The sequence below is a fragment of the Heterocephalus glaber genome, unplaced genomic scaffold (assembly GCF_053883595.1).
Source record: "Heterocephalus glaber isolate CG9 unplaced genomic scaffold, H.glaber_assembly_v1.0 deba00001504, whole genome shotgun sequence".
Taxonomy (NCBI): Eukaryota; Metazoa; Chordata; class Mammalia; order Rodentia; family Bathyergidae; genus Heterocephalus; species Heterocephalus glaber.
Window position 1 is genome coordinate 63,029,162 of NW_028258324.1, and position 19,631 is coordinate 63,048,792.

The 19,631-nt window shown below is 38.6% G+C and overlaps 1 protein-coding gene across 1 annotated transcript in view; it reads left to right on the forward strand.

Moving 5' to 3' along the window:
- The first annotated feature begins 6,825 nt into the window (after positions 1-6,825).
- Positions 6,826-19,631, forward strand: part of Fgf12 (fibroblast growth factor 12) — a 533,909-nt gene continuing 521,103 nt past the window's right edge. Inside the window, exons 1-2 of the mRNA XM_004834772.4 lie at positions 6,826-6,960; positions 7,174-7,316. Coding sequence (XP_004834829.1) covers positions 7,304-7,316 — 13 coding nt within the window. The 5' untranslated portion in view covers positions 6,826-6,960; positions 7,174-7,303. The remainder of the gene's footprint in view (positions 6,961-7,173; positions 7,317-19,631) is intronic.

Consider the following 19,631-nt stretch of genomic DNA (forward strand, 5'->3'; position numbering starts at 1 on the left):
AACTTCTAGTCTTATTTTAAAAAATTCTTTGATTAATGTACATATGCGATACACAATAAAAGCATTCATCGTGATGAATTGGTACATGAACATATCTCATTTTGATCCTTTTTATTTTCCCTTCTCTCCCTCCCACCTGCCCATATTTCCAGATCTCCGGCGCATCTTCATGAACTCTATCTCCCTCGTGTCTTCTCGTTTATCTTTTATTTTCTCTTTAAATCATTTATACTTTGTGTTTCTCATAACAAGGGAATCCAACTGATATTTGATGTCTGTGTCTGATTTATTTCACTTAGCATTACGGACTAACAGTTCATCCATTTTCTTATAAATGACTTACATTTATCCTTCTTTATGGCAGAGTAGCACTGAATTGTGTATATATAACATTTTCTTTATCAATTCATTTGTTGCCATATAAACTGTTTCCAAAATTTAGCTATTATAAGCTGTGCTATTATAAACATGGGCATGCACAGATCACTATAATATGATGTCTTTAACTCTTCTGGGAAGATACTCAGAAAGTGGTATACCTGGGTCAAATGGTATTTCTAGTTTTAGAGTTTTGAGGAATTGCCACACTGATTTCCACGGTACTTCTACTAGTTTACATTCTCAGCAATAATGCAATAGTGTTCTATTTTTCTTACAACCTTGGCAATATTTTTTTTCGTGGGGGGAGTTCTTGATGATAGGTGTTCTTCCTGCAGTAAGATGGAATCTCAGTGCTATTTTTGATTTGCATTTCTCAAAAGGCCAAAGATGCTGAATGTTTTCTTCATGTATCTATCAGCAATTTGTATTTCTTCTTTTGTGAAATGTTTATTCATTTCTTTAAGCCATTTTTGATTGGGTCTTTATTTTGTGGTGATCTGTTTTCTTGAGTATTTTACATGTTGGGTAATATTTCCCCATTCTGTAGATTGTCTTTTCTCTATGATGGTTATTTCCTTTCGTGTTCAGGAACTTTTAATTTGATATTTCCCACATGTTGATTCTTGGTGTTATTTCTTGTGCAACTGGAATAGTCTGAAAGTCCTTGCCTATGCTTATGTCTTCAAGAGTTTTATTTATTTTATCTTCCAGGAGATTCAGTGTTTCTGTTTTTATATCTAGGTCTCTAATCCATTTTGATTTGATTTTAGTACAGGCTAAGAGATATGGGTTTAGAATCATTCCGCTTGTGAATAACCATTTTTTCCAGTACCATTTGTTATTTAGTCTTGTTTGTAATTTACTACTTGAGTAGACAGAATACTTTTTTCTCCATCTCTTTCTCACCTTTGTCTAATAAGTGTCTGGACTACAAGTTTTATGAAAATATTTTCAGCTTTGAAACTTCAATGTAAACACAATGAATCCACAGACTAATGGTCACCTCCATTAGTAGTAGGTACTCAATAAACATTCAGAAAATGAATGGCAGATTTTGGTTATATTTCTTAACATTTTAGGTCCAAATATTTATTATATACAGATTTTTACCAAAGATATTGAATATCATTGTATTTTGAATTTTGGAGGTTGAAAGTTTATAGGGTTAGGAAATGGCATTACTCAAATGTACATTCTTCTGAAGCAGCATTTTTACCATAAATTTTCAAACTAAAAGTTGATGTGCATTTGATCTTTTCTTAGCATCAAAAGATGGAGTTGGTCTTCATAATGATCCTAAACAGATTGAAGAAGTTACTTTTGGCTCATTATTTCTCATCTGAGGTGAAAAGTGGCAGTCAGCTGAAAAGTGCTATTTCCCAGTATCCCATTTGGACTGATTACTTCAGCCTGTGTCAACTTGAGGCCTAAACATCAGTAAGCCTGGCATACACCATTTTAAGTGGGCATAATGCCAGGCTAACAGATGGGCTCTGAAATTGTCAGTGATGGTGTGTGTAGAAATCTCTAATATTGTCAAGTGGACAGAGTCCTTAATAAGAAATGTCAAAAGTGTTTGTCAGTTGGCTTCCAGATGCCATGCTGTGCACCATTACACTGCCGCAACCTCTGTAAATCTCTTTAGACTCTTAATACCCCCACCCTGGGAAATCACTATTAAATCATGTGGACAGATAGCTGCATGGCCAAACACACCTAGCTGACCCATTCCTTCTGTCCTTTCCTGTTTTTCATAAAGTATTAGTTACCTCGATGTCTTCCCTTCACCGTGAACCATGTCTACTGGAAGCATCACTTGTCACTTTCTTCTTAGCAAGAGAATTATTTTACTCTCACTAGAGGAAGAGAAGGAGAACCTTGCAGTGTAGTAAATATGGAAAATAGGTTTTCTCTCTACTTTCTATGGTATTGTCATTCTCACATGATTTTGTCACATTGACCTATCCTCTTGTCCCTTGAAACTTTTACATGTACTTCATTCTGCCATCTTATGTGGCTAATTTCTTCCAAACTTCTAGGCTCTTTATGAAGACATAGCCTACCTAAGAGGGACATCTGAACTCTGTTTCAGAGATGCTTGAACCTCAGCCTGATTATCTGTGGTCTTCGTTTCAGATTAAGCACTAGGCACATTGGTTAACTGATAGCCTGCCTCATGATGGTCTTGTAGCTTCTTTCAAGTCACGTGACCTTTTCATGACATTGTTTGTGCCATCAGAATAATGGATGCCACCTAATAGCTCAACGAATTGCCTTTATTGTCATGAAAAATGTTCTAACCCATTACACTCATTCATTTGCTCATTAGGTATTAAGTAACACCTTCTAGGAACCATGCCCTCTTTTACAAGTTGGAGATACAACATGACAAGGACCTGTTCCTTTGTCCTTGAGGAGCCTACATTCTGGTGACAGTTTGGAATCGACATCCACAGTGGAGACTGTGAGCTGATCACCTCTCCCATCTTTCAGGGAACACTCATTTGTAAAGGTGAGTCGACTTCAGTCTCACCACCAAGAAGAGTTATAAATGGTCAGCTGCCATCTTTTTAATAATAGATCATTCCATTATAAAAGATGAATAGTAAGAAAATAACTGAGCACAAAAAAAGGTCACAGATTCGTCTCAATTTATATTCAGCTCTTCTCAAAGAATAGAGTAAGAATATGGGAAAAATGTATGTGGGCTGGTAATTGATTTAACATTAGCAAGGTCCTTTAAATTGCTAATTATAATGTTATGCATTGCTGTTAATTAATTCCAATCTTGTCTACTGTTTCTGAGCATTCTGGCAGGGCGCAAAATCTAGAAGAATCTGAATGTGAACACAGAGACTATCAATCACATAGGTTAACCAGACTGTCATCCAATTGTGCACTAGGTGCACTATGGTCATTTAATTCATTGTTCAAACCAGGAAATTATGCTGTGAGAAGGGTATAAAAAGGGGACATCTAGAGTTTGATCCCCGGTATCAAAAAAAGGGGGGGGGCATCCTGCACAAACCAGAACTCTTCCAAAATTTGCTGCGATGATGGGTGGAAAAGAAGGGTATATCTTGCACACACCAGGGTATTAATTAATCCCAAGTCAAGGGATCTCGCATTTTGAAACAGTGAATTGCCAGGCTACTACCCTATTTCTGTATTTCTGATTCATCATCAAGCAGGTTCATCATAAGTAGGTCAAATGATGTCTTATGAACACTTTCATGAAGTAACTGTTTCTCTAAATCCTCTTCCACATTGGTATGGGAGAGGTTAGACCCTTGTTAGAAAGGTTAAGAAACTTTAAAGGCTTTCAATCTCTAATCTTGAGCCCCAGTAGATCTAAGACCCTAAGAATAGTGGGTATAATTTATTGAGTGACCTGTACTTATACACCTTTGAGTGTGTTATGGTCAGTCCTTTCAGTGGCTACACCCAGAAAGATGGTAATACTTACTTTGCCAGACAAAGAAACCAGGGCTCACAGAGTCATTAGATTGTCAAAAGTGGTGCAGCGGGCAACCACAGGTGAACTGCATTGAAACTCCCATCTGCCTGGTTTCTTTTCTTTATGTTTTAATGTCTCTCTACTGAAACTCACGGCAGGAAACTCAGGTGAGACAGACATCTGGTCTCCTCCAGGCACTGTGCAGTAGGAGCTCTGGCTCTGGAGCAACACCGAGCATTTCTCTGACTCCTTCCGCTTCCCCTTCTACACTGGATGTTCACATCTGCTGGAGAACTGGACAATGATAAGTGCCTCTTATGCTCAAAAGCATTTTTGGAGTCTCACGTGGTCTCTGCCTCCCTGCTTCCCACCCCTCCCACCCCACCTGCACCCCAACCCCGTGAAGCTCAGGCTTCCAGGACCAGCTTGCTGTGTCTCTTCTAGGAAACCTTGTTAATACCCTCAGTCTGGCTAACTGCCACTGTTTCCACGTTTCTACCCCATGTGTGACAGCTTCTGTCTTCTACCTTGCCTTCTACCTTTTAAAATCAGTTATGTTTCTATCATCTTTAATAAGCCTTAGTAGGGCAGAGATTATGTTTTATTCATGCTTTACCTTAAGTTTCTCATCTTCAAAATAGAGACAGTAATTGCACTAACCACAGAGAATTTTATGAAGATAAATTCATTCCAATATTTGGAGTCCTTATTGTAGGCCTTCAGTAGGATTAGCTAAATATTATCATCATTATTATTTGTTATCATAGTGCCTGTAGTCAATATCATATAGTAAAGTACACAAAAACATATATACTAAATAGTATTAATTCATCCAATGCATGTGAGTATTTTACATGTTCAAGGCACTTTGTAGATTCCAAAAATGATTCAGGAGCCCAGAGGGTTTTTTTTTTAGTAAGAGAAATGAATAAAATATGTACATAAATAATTATGATTCAAAATAAAAGTAATAAGAAATGTAAAAGAAATAAAGTTATAGAACCATTAGTATTCTCAATAATAAATATGTGAGCGAGTCAGGGAAGACTGTGGATGAGAGGGAAATTTTAGTTGGATCTTGAGGGAAATATTGGGTTTAGCTAAGTGGACACTGGTGTAATGGGGTGAACACATTCCAGTGACTGTGTAAGTAAAAAAAAAAGATCTAGAAGTTTTCTTAGGAGAGTGGCAATAGCAACTATTGTCTAATAGTAAAACTTGGAGAAGAATAAAAAGGTTCAGAATGTCAGATCTCACACTCTGCATTAAATTAGATTTGTCTTCTCTTTAATAAAACATCGGGGCTTTAAAAACGTATGAATAAAAGAATAACAATTCATGAGCCAGGAGGCTCTCTGGTTGTCATTTACTGTAGATGGTAGAGAGGGGTGATATAAAAAAGCATCTTGGAGAGGATGGATTCGCTCTGCCTTCAAGCCGGGACCCTCACTCCCCCAGCTGGGTTCTGCTCCACTGTTCACTCCTACCAAGTCTCCTTGCTCCCTTTTACTTTCTTCATCCATACAATAACAAATATCAAGTGCTCTAAAAGTATCCTTCTATCAAAAGTCTTGAGAGACAATGAATATGTCATAAGGCACAGTATTAAGCACAGAAATTACTTATGTCCATGAAAGAGACTACTGCTCTTAAGGAACAATTTCACTCCCACCATTCGGCCTATTTCCTACACATATTAAACATTGAAAAGGCCATCCTGATTCTTCTGATTCTTCCAAATATTTACCGAAGCATGTATTCAGGGAGCCTAAAGAACAGGAGGCCCTAGGATGTGGTGCCCAGGTTCAAGTTTTCCAAAGCTGAGTGTAAATGGCTTTGCTGAGATACAGTAGTTCATCTGTGGGACCCGCCCACTAATAGATGTCCAAGTCTGGGTGACCATCATGATTGATATTTGTATTCATGGCCCTAAGGTGTTGGAAAATCCCAGCATCCATCTGAATCACTAGAAGTAAATTAAGTTATAATCAGCATGGGATTTCTTGGTGACGGTACATTTTGTTGTTTTCAATGTTATGAAAATTAGGAATAGGAATCTACCATGAAAGAAATTTTGTGTAATCTGGAGTGTGTGTTTTATTTATAAATCTCCTAGCCATTCCAGATAGCTGTGCTTTCTGGATCTGTTTTTATGTCTGAAAATAAGATTTTTATTCCTTAGGAATGAGTATTTTCTCAGGGCATTTCAAAGACTGAAAAAAATAAAGCCCAGCATGGTGGCAAACGCCAGTAATCCCAGCACTTTGGGAGGCTGAGGCAGGAATTGCAAGTTGTAGCCCAGCCCAGGTAACAGTGACTTAGTGAGACCCTGTTTTAAAATAAAAAATAAAGGGGGAGGCAGAGGATGCAGCACTGCGTGAAAGCCCTAGGTTCAATCCCCAGTGCCACAAAGTTAAATAAACAATGAATGAATAAATAAATAAGCAAATAGAGCAATTTCTCCCTGTTGAACATTTTGCAGCTAAGCTAAATATATCGTAGGTTTCAAAAATTTCGGATGCGAAAGTAGCACAACAGGAGTGTTTTGCTTTCCCAGCTTTCTCTAGAGCTTTAAAGCAGAAAAATACTTTCTCTCCCACTTCCTAGAAATGACTGCCTGTTCCTTATTATGAATAAGGGGCGTCCCCCCTTTGGGGAGTTTGCTTCTCGGTAGGTGTTGGAAAGAAGCTAGAAAGAGCGTCTTGGATGTCCTCAGTGGCTTTGTTCCTCGAACAGTTTCCAGGAGGAGGCCGAGGGGGCGGCAGGAGGCCAGGGACACCGAGTCCAAGGGGCAGAGAGAAGGGAGAAAGCCGACCTTTGACACAGCCCGGGCGACTGCTGCTCCTCCGCGAAACACGGAGGGAAGGGGGGGGTCGAGGGGTGCGTGAGGGGGGCAGACACCCGGAAAGTTAGGAACCGAATGCTACAGCTCCGGCGCTGGGAGCGGGCGGAGGGGGCGGGGAGCGGGAGGCGGCGGGAAGGGGCGGGGGGACGCCCTGCGCATGCGTGCCGGCGCCCATGCAAATCCGCCGTCCATCCAGCGAGCAAAGTGGGATGATCCGTCACTACACCTGCAGCACCACGCTCGGGGGACAGCTCCTGCTCGCCGCTTCTAGACCCAGGTAAAAAAAAAAAAAAGGAAAAAGAAAAAAGAAATATATATATATATGTATATATTAATATTAACAATTCTGAGCGGCCACCGAGCATGCATTTCAATATCAGCTGCGCGTCGCAGCCTCTCTCCTGTAGAGGCAATGTGCTGCTACTGCTGCTGCTAAGTGTCCTTTGGTGGCTGATTGCAGCTTCAAGGTTTAAGAAATCTCATCTTTCAGGAAGCCTGAAGGGAAGGAAGGAAGTACGGGCGAAATCATCAGATTGACTTCCCAAATTTGGGAATCTGAAGCGGGCCCACATCTTCTGGCCAACTTCGATTGAACTTCCAAGCACTCGAAAGGGACCGAAATGGAGAGCAAAGGTATGTGGCTGTCCCCACCGAGAGACTTCCCGGTGCATGTGCATGTATGGCCCGGGCAGTCCTCGGCGACTGCAGTGCCCCGGAGCCAGCTGATCATACTAGGTCGATAGGAGGAGATGCTATGTCCGTTGCAGCACCGGGAAGTGTGGCAGGAAGACCACTTCTTTTTTAACTCCCACAGCCTGGAAGACAGTGTTTAATACTCCATCCGTTGCGTAGTGATGTGTGATGAGTTTCTTTTTTTTGGTAGGTGGGGGCTGGTGAGGGGAGAGCCCCTCCTAAAATGGAGGGGGAGGAGAGATGTGTTGGTAAAGCAATATAATTTTTAATGTTTGATTAGTTTTAGGATTGCTGACAGGCACGTTTGTATCTGATATCCAATAATGTACTGCTAAAAATATATATATATTTGAATTTCTCCACCCCCCATCCCATGAACATGGTATTTCTGGGTGTGTATGAGCACATCTTACTGCATTTTGAATAGATATCAGCCAAAAAATTAGGTCTATTCGAAGCAGCATGCGTTAGAACTGACCTCTAAGAAGAACGGTGTATCAGAGTACCGGTTGGCTCCCAAAGATAATGGATTTACTACTTCTGGACATGTAGATATTAATATTCTCTTCATAAGCATCCTGCATAATGCACACACACCAACTGTTTCCATGAGCTGTACACACCATATCGCATATTTAATGCACATAAACAAAATGACTGTTAAAACTGTAAGGCTGGATATCCTTCGGATTTAACCCTGTCTGTCTCTCTTCTCTGCCTCCTCCTCCTCCTTAAAATGCCCACCAGGCTATGAGAGCCTTAAGGGATGTGGTCAGGTAGCCAAGTAAGAATATTAGATGCATTTAATTATCGTGAAATTGGAAGAAATGATGTCAACTTTTATAAAACTATATTTATTACCCAGAGCTCCAGAAGCTATATTTGAAACAAGGTTTTATTTTTAACCAGGAATGTCAGTCACTGTGGCAATCCACTTAGGATGAGGGAATGCCTATTTCTGGGCTGATTAATAAAGCTGGAATGTTGGATGATAGCAGTTATATATTCATTAAGGTGTTTTGGGTATTTAATCAGTGGGTTTAAAGAATTTAGACCTAGGTTAGCATTTACGTTATGAAAAGAACTGAATTGATGTCGGTTAAAACTAGCTGGTAATTATTAGTTTAGATAAATTATGTTTAAGATACATTGCTGGGCATTTCCATGTCTGACAATATTATGTGTATATATATATATATATATATATATATATATATATATGAGGGAATCCATGTCTATAAATATATGCGAGGTTATTAACTCTATCGTAGAATCCATTTTAAAATGAGAAGCCAGTCTTCTTTAAGTCATGAATGTCTGTAATATTTGATTAAGCATTTCTAAAGAACAAAGTTAACAGAAAGAGAGAGTATCATTTGGCTATGAAACAATTTTTTGTGCTTAGGTGATCCCTGGTATTTTGTCATTAAATTTGGTTATGTGGTGAAGGTTCTTGGTAACATTTTTGCTTCCAATTTATACACTAATTTCTGGTTGCTCATAAAATGATTATCTGCCTCTCAGTGACACTCTTTTTTCTTCCTCCATTGCCCATAAAATAATGCTGCACGCAACTCCGAGTTCCATGTGGTTTGTATCCCATATCGCTAATGCTAAGAGTCCCAGCTCCTCTGCTGGACTCGGGAGTTCAGAGAGAAGGCACCTCACAAACAAATCTGAGAAGAACCAGGCCAGAAATTCTGTTACCATACACAATAGTAATATAGTAAGTCACACTTCTGACCTAAAGTCACTGAAGTCTTTTGTCACAACCAAAAGCACAGTCATTTTGCAGAAAGCCCAGAGCTGCATGGAACAAAAGATAGGATGACAGTCTTTATGCATGTTAGTTCCCAGACTTCCTTCACAGAGCTGTCTTAACCAGTTAGCTGGTACATGAGGATGCCTAGTTACTTGTACACCCGCCTCACTAAATCGATGCATATGGCGTAAATTGTAGCTAAAAATTGTAGCTAACTTGAAAATTTTGTTCTGGAGGAGAAAAGGTGTATTAAAGAAAGTTTGTATCTGTATTCATTCTAATTTTTACATTTTTTTGTGATTTATGCTGCTGTGTACAAACTTCCCCCCCATTAAAATATAATTCTAGGAAGATATTCACAAATGTAAGTATATATAATTATTTTTTTCCTATTAGAAACTCTTTTTAGATAGTCAAAGATTCATTGAGTGATTCAGTTGAGGATTCAAGAGTTCTTCACCCCAGAAAAAATTCTAATGACCTATTTATTCAGGAACCCTGTCACCAGCATCAGACAACCTTCACATTACCTTTAGCACTTGAAAAATCTTCATTAGAGCACATGTTCTGAGTATCCAGCCAGGTGAACTTTAGATATGTACAAATAACATCGGGTCTTTCTCCTTTCTTATTCTTTATTACTTTAGATTCCTTCCTGCTACCCAGGGTAAAAGAAAAAGAAAATAGATCAATTCATGATCAATTTCAGTCATCTTTATGTATCACAGTAATTAATATTGTCTCACAGATTTGGATTGGTTGTACAACTGTGACAGAATTTGTATACTGCAGGTCCCAAGGACTTGAGGTTTTTAAATAAAAAAGTGTTTAGATCAGTAGTTTACAAACTTTGCTGCATATTAGAATCACCTGGCATGCTTTGTAAACACCCTCATGCAGGGTCACTCCATACCAGGGGTGGCAAACCTATGGCACATGTGCCACAGTGGGATGTTTGTATCACTGAAAGCTCTGAAACATTTGCCATCACTGCTCTGTACCAATTACATTAGAACGTTGAAATGGAAGAAAAGAATGGATATTAATTTATTTATTTTGAGCTATTAGTGATTGAACTCAGAGCCTCATGCATGCTAGGCAGGCACTGTACTGAGTGCTACATTCCCAGCATGTATTTTTTAAATGTCTGTAGCTACAGCCCATTTGAGAACCCTTATTTAGACTCTTGATAATCAAAATGTGGTTTTTTTCGGACTGGATTTATTAGAACTTCACCAATTTTGATCTTTACTCTAGGTACATTGAATCAGAATCTGATTTTCAACAAACTTTCTAGCTAATTTGTATGCACATTAAAATTTAAGAAGCATTAATTTAGCATGAAGAAACAAGCTCTGTCTCTCCCTTCTCTCTCTCCCTTCCTCTCCTTCTTTTATCAAATCTCTCATTAGCTAGGTTTTCAACCCCACATTGGGATATTGCTTGTGCAAACACCCGTAGGACTTTTTAAATGTAAAGAGGCCCAGGCCACACCTAGAGAAGTTGTAGTTTAATTGGTTCTGGGTTGGGATCTGGGCATAGGTAGTTTTGAAAAGCTCCTTTAAGTGATGCTGATGGCTAGCCATAGTTAACCACTAATCATGGCCCTTGCTACTGGTTGTCCACAGACCAAGAACATTGGCAAAGTCTGGGAGCTTGTTTGATATGCAGAAATGCAGTGTGCCCCAGGCTTCCTAACTGAAATCTGGATTACAGCGTGACCTCCTGGTTTTAAGAAGCATTGGTTTAAATAGTAAAGAACCAATAGTAACTGAGAATGACACCACCCCAGGCACCTCCACAGAGAACATTTGATATCATCTAATCAATACTGAGGCTGTGGATACGGAGTCATGTTCTCAGTTTTCTGTTTGCTTTTGGGAAGAATGGAGAAGACATTCTGTGCCTCGCGAATTTGTCAGAAAACAGAATCACTTTTAAAATTCTCTGTTCTTACTCGAGCCATTTATTTTCAGCTCCCAATTATCTTTAAACATTTATTCTGTAAGTTCATTTTGAACTCCTGACAAGATACTGCCGGCAGCCTATGGTAATGTGATGATATTAGGCTACTTAAATCAAGATATATCTTAACAGAATGAATATAGCTTTCATTGTCAGATAGCTCTGTTCAATTCTTGAGATTTATTGGACACATCCTTATTCCTTGGTCTCTTCCTTTACAACCCCCACATGAAATTAATATTTTATTGGTATACTTTCTGTGACTTAACTACTTGCTTGTCTGTAACATACTGCATTGATTTATTACAATCAGCATTGTAATTTTTGTGAACTTTATTTCAAGAAATATTTATTAAGTGCCTGCTATGTGCCTGATTGGCTTAGTTCTGAAAATGTAAAAGAAAAGTCAGATGTGATCCTCCATCTTAAAGATTTCACCCTCCTGCCTCCACTGATAGATTAACTTCTTGTGGGCACAATGTGAGCCTCTAACGTTCCTGCAGTCACCTCAGTGTCTACATCGGATAGAATATTTTAATTTACACAGTAGGGACTCAGATTCTGTATGTTTAATTGAATCACCTTAGTTATTCATGCATCCAGGGGATTGCAAATTGGGAGAGGTAAAAACTTTGGCTACCAGAAGGGTTCCCAGAAACATCAGTTTAAGTCCAGAACATGGAAAACAGTAACCTGACCTGCTTTTTCAATAGAGACCTGCATATGTGTTTCCCATGAAGAGTTAATTCTCTGTTCTGGGTCTCACACCAATCATCAGATGCCAGCTGTGGGCATGAACTGACTTATTTAAGGTACAGCACAGTCATTTCTCTTAAACTCAGATGGTTCAACCTGCAGGGGAGAAAGGAAATACCCAGTAATCCTTAGTTTACCAGAATGGGAAAGTAATTTTAAGAATTACTTTGTGGTTAAAGAACAGCAAAACACTGAGGCCTTTGTGCTGGGGTAAGTAAAATATGATACGGTGAACTTGTAATAGAACGGGGATCGGGCATACAAGATTCAGGTTCTAACCTCAGCTCAAGAGATACAACTTTGGGCAAATTACTTTCCATTTCTTGATCTCAAAATTTTTAAACGTTAAGTGAGGTTCAGTTTATTTAATTCAAAATACGTGCTGAAGGGGCCAGGGATTTAGCTCAGTGGTTTCGCTGCCTGCTGCGCAAGCGCAAGGACCCGAGTTCAATCCCCGGTACCAAAAAATAAATACTTACTGAGTTACCACATTGTTCCAGGGATGTTATTAAATCAGAGGAGAGAGGTAAGAATAGTGTGTTGACTTGCCCTTTAGAGCTTAGTCTAGGGATATATGAAAAGATTCATTCATAACTTCGTACTCCTCTTCTTCATTAATCCTTCAGAGTTTGAGTAGATTACCTAGGAGGTGAAGATTTAAAATCTTACCTGATTAATGACCTCACAAGAGACCCTCAATGTTTCACAGCAATAATACCTTCCTTTCGTTTCCCCTTTGGTTTGTGTGGGAGAACATCTGAACTCAAATTATGCATCTACTCTAAAAGATTCCAACTGACTGCCTACCTAGTTAGCAGCCGATTGTCTGACTTAGGCAGTTATTATGTGGTTTATTAGGTTCCCTGATGAGTCCAAGGGTGGCCAGCACTTTATTTACCATTCTCTTGCCCCTATCTTTTTACTCTTTTACACCTGTGAAATACTAACCCTATTAGATAAATGTTTTGTGCCTACTAAGTGACCAATAATGGTTTATTGCTCTTGTTAATATTGGGTTTTCTGGATTTTCATGACTGTAAATAATGTTCATGAGACACTTTGTGGCTTTACAGAGGACTTTTAATGTATGTTATCTCTTTTAAAGACGTGTGATTACATGTTTTAACTTCATTATATAGACAACAAAACAGTGGTTTAGAAAGACTAAGTGACTTAGGCAGCTCATCTTACTTTTGTTTCATTGTAAAATAAGATTTGTTATACTCACTCTAATCCCCACATTATAATACTATAATTATTAAAACATTCATAAAATAAAACATTTAGAGGTCTTTAAAATCATAGTCTGACTTTCATTCTTTTTTTTTTTTTCTGGTACCGAGGATTTAACTCAGGTCCTTGCGCTTGCACAGCAGGAGATGAAACCCTGAGCTAAATCCCCGGCCGCAGTCTGAATTTCATTCTTATTAACAATGTTTATATTTTCACTAGACTGTGCATGTTGGAAGATAGACATTGGTCCTTTGCCATCTTCATAGTTTTAGCAGAAGCATGCTACATAGACACTCAACAAATGATCTTCATTGGCATCTGCCGAGTCTTTAACTTACTCAAAGAGATTCTTTGACTCACTCTTGCGTGTGTGTTTGTGTGTGTGTGTGTGTACGTGTTTGTGTGTGTGTGTGTGTGTGTGTGTGTTTGGGGGGGCGTGCACTAGAGATTAAACCCAGGCCTTCATACATGCTAAGCACATGCTGTTGTACTGAAATTTATCCCAAGCCCTATTCTACATTTTTGCTAGTAACTTCTTAAATACCTGAATTTGTCCCTGTTGTTGCTAAGACTTTGCTTTGAGGTAGTTATGTAGTATATTGTGGGTTCAGTATGGGAATACCTCAAGTCAAGTATTATATCTTGGATGCGTAAAAATGTAGACTGCAAATTCTGGCCGTTAGCAAATGAGAACCACTGGGGACCCAGTGGCACCTGGAATTCACCTGTTCACGGAACATTCAGGCACTCAGGATGTGTGTCCTCAACTATGAATCAGTAGGTAAGCTAAGGGTGGTTGTGCTGAAACTGGAACATGTACCTGTGTCCTTAGGAACACTGTGGGGCTCCTGCCTGGGCCTTGTCTTTTATTATCACCATCTTTAGTGTTAGAGAGAGAACATGTGTAGAAAAGAGACTTAATTCCTCTACTACAGGCTTGGAATAGAAAAATAGATATGTAATACAGGCTTGGAATAGAAAAATAGATATGTTAAGTAGATGTCCAGAGTCTGAGGCTAAGACGACATGTCATTTCCCATAACATCTTCTCATCTACTTATTAGCATCCTTGCATTCAGAACATGGTAGGATCTTTTCCAGGATCTATGCTTGTAGTTCTAATTTTAGTTTTCTCATCTCTCCAGTTACTTTTTGAAATAGTCCCTGTCTCCTTGTATTTGGGGATGTGGGACTCCCACCTAGAGAGGCATGTTATTCAGCTGATATGATCCAATTGCTGATCCCTTGGCAGAAATCCCAAAGAACACCTGTTGCCCCTTTACGCATCTTTTCCTTTCTCTTTAGCACATATTCTGCCTGGATTTCTACCTTAAACTCCAGCTACAGGAGTTCAGAGAGCCCACATCATGGAAAGGGGCTCACACTATGTAACAGAAGTAAAGTGGCTATTCTCTGGTTAGATTGCTATTTCTCTCCTACTTGTGGACTGGTCATCAACCTGAAAAGCAGCTCAAAATTATGGACTGCAGGAAAAAATCTACAAGCTTTCAGAGGCCATGCAAAAGATAATGAAATACATCCAAGGTTCCTCTAGCAAGCAGGCAAGAGAAGTCAGCAATGTCAACCTCTCCTACTCCATTTGTGTCTGTCATTGTCATCCATGTGAAATGATCCAATTTGTCTAAAACACTGATGGCACACAATCAGGTTGAACAAAGCTCAAATTGGGAAATTTCTTTTCATCTATTTGGAGACTAAAAAATCTATTTGGAGACACGTTTCCATCTTCAAAGCATGTTGGGGTGTTTTTTGCTTTTTGTCTTGTTCACATAATAAACTGAGTTTAGATGCTATAAAATAAGACATTTACAAAAAAAATGATCCCTTTAATTGTTAAAATCTTGGAAGTTTAAAATTAGACAGGTTTTTTCAAAGGTTCTTCTTTCATTGCAAAGGAGTTTCAATATTTCCAGCACTATTTAAATTTGGCTTAGTTCTTCCATTCTTCTGAGATGTAAAGAAGAAATATTTGCTGTGTGTCAAGATTAAAGGTTGTCATGTAAATCATGCTTGATTTGGAAGCCTACAAATAAATCAAAAAGCAAACTGATGATGCAAATACAGCAAAGTTCTCAATAAAGCTAAACCAAGGGCATGAACTGATCAGCATCAATCTTTCAGAATAAAGTGGTTGGTTGATTAATGCCATAAGTAGTATTTGAAACTACTTTAATTCCTTAAGTAGTATGAGTACTGGCAAGAATAAAAGCTCATGCACTGTGTTGATAAGGCATAGAATAAATATAGCACACATTTGGTGAAATAAAAGTACTAATGGGTTAGATACCCCCCCAAACTCATTTAGGTTCTGGTCCCTCTATTTATTCCGTGGATGCACCTTGGGGAAAGAATCCCTTCCACCTCTGCTCTGAGGTTCGGTGTCCTAAACCAACCAACTAACCTTCCTTCCTTCCTTCCTTCCTTCCTTCCTTCCTTCCTTCTTTTCTTTTCTTTCTTTCTTTTTTACTCTTTGACTACTTATTTTTGCCTTCCTATTACAAAGGAACCACATTTTCAGCTTGTTTGTATTCTTCTGTGATCTTTAGTTTTGAAAATAAATCAGAGGGATCACAAGTCCTACACGAAATTTTGACCACCCAGTGTAGATTTAAGCCAGCTTTATAATGTTGCAAATTGTATGAACAAGGTTGTCAGGCTTATAGATGAGTTTAGCAATTAATGTGGTTGGGAGTATATATCGCTAAGACTATGGCACAATTGTGACCCATACAGGTCACAGGTATGTGTCTGAATTGATGGGTGGTTGCAGTGGCCTTGTGGAAAAGAGACAGGCTGTGGAATCTGGAGACCTGGATTTGAATCCTGCTTTCTTCCCTACCTGACTCATTATGTGAATTTAAATTGGTCTTTTTCTTTCTCTGGCCTTTTTCTTCATCTGTGAAACAAGGGCAGATTTAAGGCAAGTTTCTTTTCCTTTCCGAGACTGTGAGAAGCAACATTGTGGAGTGTCTGCAGAGGTAATACAGTGAGATATGTTCTGTTTAATGATTTACAGTTGGCAGCTTGCTCCTTCTGTCTCTTTGGCTAACTTTGTGGCATTTTTGCTCAGCAGATTGTACATTATGTTTTTTAACATCTTTTTTTCATTCTCATATGTATTCTCTCTACAATTAAGATTAGTTTATTTATACACCAGTCTTATGTGAAGTTGATCTGGTAGATATGGTCTCTTATTTCTTTTTGTTCTAACCAACACTTTCTTGCTAGAAAAAAAGAAAGAGTAACAGAATAGTATCAGGCAGTCCCAATGCTAAGTGGTTCAATGACATTATGGGAAGGATTTCCTTTTAGATTTCAATCATTAGTAATCTATTTTTAAAAACTAAAAAAACTCAGTCAATTTTGTCTTCAAATAATTTAAAACCCCATAACTATGTCTTCCAATGCTTGATTATCTACCAAATATTTGAGATAGAAGCAGCATTTTCTTGCTTTCAGATGAAAGTTATCCAAAGTCCAAGAATTTTATGGCTAATAAACTGAATTTCTTGTTTGTGCAAAGAATAAAGGATAGTAAAATATTTAAGAACCATTAACATGTTTATGAACCTAAGTTACATCAGAAGTCCTTGTAATATAATAGTAATTATAAAAAACAATATGTGTGGATAGGCACTGATTGCAGTAAAGTAAAATTTTATGTTCATGGACAGTAATGTACTATAATATTAAAAGGTGGTAGTATTTGGGTAATGATGACTGAATTATGAGTGAACTTTTATTCTTTTGCAAATATTTCATCAATGTTTTATTATACTTTTTTCAATAAAGCATAGGTATAGTAGGTATTGGGCTCAGTTATAAACTGTTAAACAAATTTACTAAAACTTCAGCAAATCTGTTCATGCTTCATAATTTCATACTTTATTCATGTCAGACATGGAGAGGACATTTGAGAAGATAACTGAGTCTTTGGAAATAATTGTTCTGTAGCCTTTACTGTGTATCAGGCCCTGTGCTTTACATATTTTAACCCATTTAATACTCATAACAACTCAATAAGACAGGCACTGTTCATCTCCAGTTTAGGATTGAGATTCCCAGGCATGGAAATATTAAATAACTTGCCTAGGTCACAGAATAGAAAGTTACAGACCAATCTGTGAGTTTAAGCAGTACTCTCTTGGAAATCTGTTTGTATCTGTTTTATGGATTCCATTTGTTTCCTATGTTGGGATTCCATCATGTTCCTCAGATCCTCTATTTTTTTATCTGTATCCTCTCTAGATTTACTAATCATGTCTTGCACCATGAGCAAAATCTTTGCTGTTATCTGAGTAATTATTTCTGATTTCATTTTTCCCAGATCCTCTTTTGTTGCCAGGTCAGAGAGTCCAGGTGGTTGAGTATCAGATTGTTCCATCTTGTTTCCCTTTGGGGTTGTTGTAGGTGATCTGGAACTCTGTTTTTGAGGCTTGTTTATGTGTCTTCTCATTTCCACAGGGTGGGGGTGCTTCTGGCACCCACACAGCTCACCTTCTCTGCCCTAGGAGCTTGGGATGGCAGCAGGGGAGCTTCCTTCCGGGTTCTGGGACCAGCTCACCTTCTCTGCCCTTGGAGCCTGGGATGGAGGTGGGGAGCTTCCTTCCAGGTGCTGGGACTGGCTGAGCTTCTCTGCCCTAGGAACCTGGGATGGCAGCTTGGGAGCTTCTTTCTGGGTTCTGGGACCAGCTGCACTTCTCTGCCCTAGGAGCCTGGGATGGAGGTGGGGAGCTGAGTTTAAGCAGTACTGAGTCATGAAGATGTATAATGCTCTAGTCTGGTATGACTATCAACCTTCCTTTGTTGCTTAAAAACCAGTCCAGCTATGTATATACAGATTTTATCAACCTCCAGGACATCTAATATGTGCAGGTTTAGTGTCACCTAAGCCTTGAGTCAGTGGGAACCAGACTTGAGAAATCATTTAGAGTTTCTGCCTGTAGTTAGATAGATTTGAGAAAGAACTTAGTGGAGTTGTTAGTCTTAAGCTGCCTTCCATCCCCAGGGACTTAAACACGCATGGAACTGCAAATTCCTTTTCTAAACTTCACCTTGAATAGCTTCTTATTTGGGAAATGTGGTGGTAGGGTAAAAAAATCACAAGACTAGAAATCAGTCACAACACTGGCAAATTTTTAGTTTCTGTAACTTGAGAAAGTTCCATTTCTGTGTCACTGCTTCTTGATTTGTATAATGGCTCTTTCAAAATTGGTGGGACAAATAAGGAAACTGCATGTAAAGAACCAAACACAAAATCAATATGCAATAATAATGTGTGCTGTTGTTTTTGTTTTTGCTGTTTTCTATTACCCAACTCTGGATGCCATGCCTCTCAACACTGCCGATCTGTTTACAAGATTTATACCACATGCAGAAAGCTAGCACTTCTCTCAATCTTATTATTATATTCCTTCTTTCTTTGTAAAATTTATTTATTTAGGCACTGGTGGTCGAACTCAGAACCTTGTGCTTGTGAGGCAGGTGGCAGAACCACTGAGCTAAATCCCCAGCGCATTATATTCCTTCCTTTTATTGTTGTCCTTCTACCCTACTTTGACACCAGCTGTGATTGGTCTAAAATTGATTATATTCCTTCATATTTTTCTTTAGATTGCTGACCCTTGCTCTTCCTATTAGTTTTCTTCTTTATCTTCCCTAGCCTACTCCATGTATATTTTTCTAGTGGGAACCACTTGAATTCAGAATGCAGTTGTGGTTTATAGTGAAAAACAAGAGTTAAGACATACTGGCTTAAATCACAATAAAAATAAAAGAGTAGTGACATCAACTGGTTAATGAATTGATGTCTGATATTTGAATCAGATTTTTTCTAATTTGTTCTCATTGTCTGGCCTAAGATGGAGCTCAATTCGTTCAGAAAAGAGGACTTGATTATTGCAACAAAAGTGTTGAGAGTTCTGGATCTGTCCAAGACACATTGCTCATGTTGAATAAGTGGGGACAAATTTCTGCCCTGTTGTCCCATTAGGGATTCTCAAATTGATATGTACATTGAAATAAACTCTGGGTTTGTGAAAGCACGGATTGCTTGCTCCACCCCTACAGCTTCTGATTCAGAAATCTGGGCACTAGAGTTTGCTTTCCTAACAAGTTCCTAGAGAATGCAGTGGTGCTGGTCTGGGTATCACACCTTGAGAACCATTGATGCACAAAACTTAGACTAAAATTGTATTGTGCTTGGGCTTTGGATTTAGAAATAGATTTATATTTTTTTCTGACTATTGAGAAGTATGAGCATATGGGATTAGTGGTAGCATTCTCAGGAGAGAATTCCATAGCTTAAAAGAGTAACTGAGATTTACTTTATCTTCAAATAAGATAGCTACCCCTGCTTTTTTCCTGGGTTCCTGTCACAGGGAGAAATGTTTTTCATCCTTTTACTTTCAGTCTATGAGTTTCTTTTTGAACTAGGTGCATTTCTTGTATACAGCATATTGTTGGATTTTGCTTCTTAATCCATTCTGTCCGTCTATTTCTTTTGATTGGTGAATTGA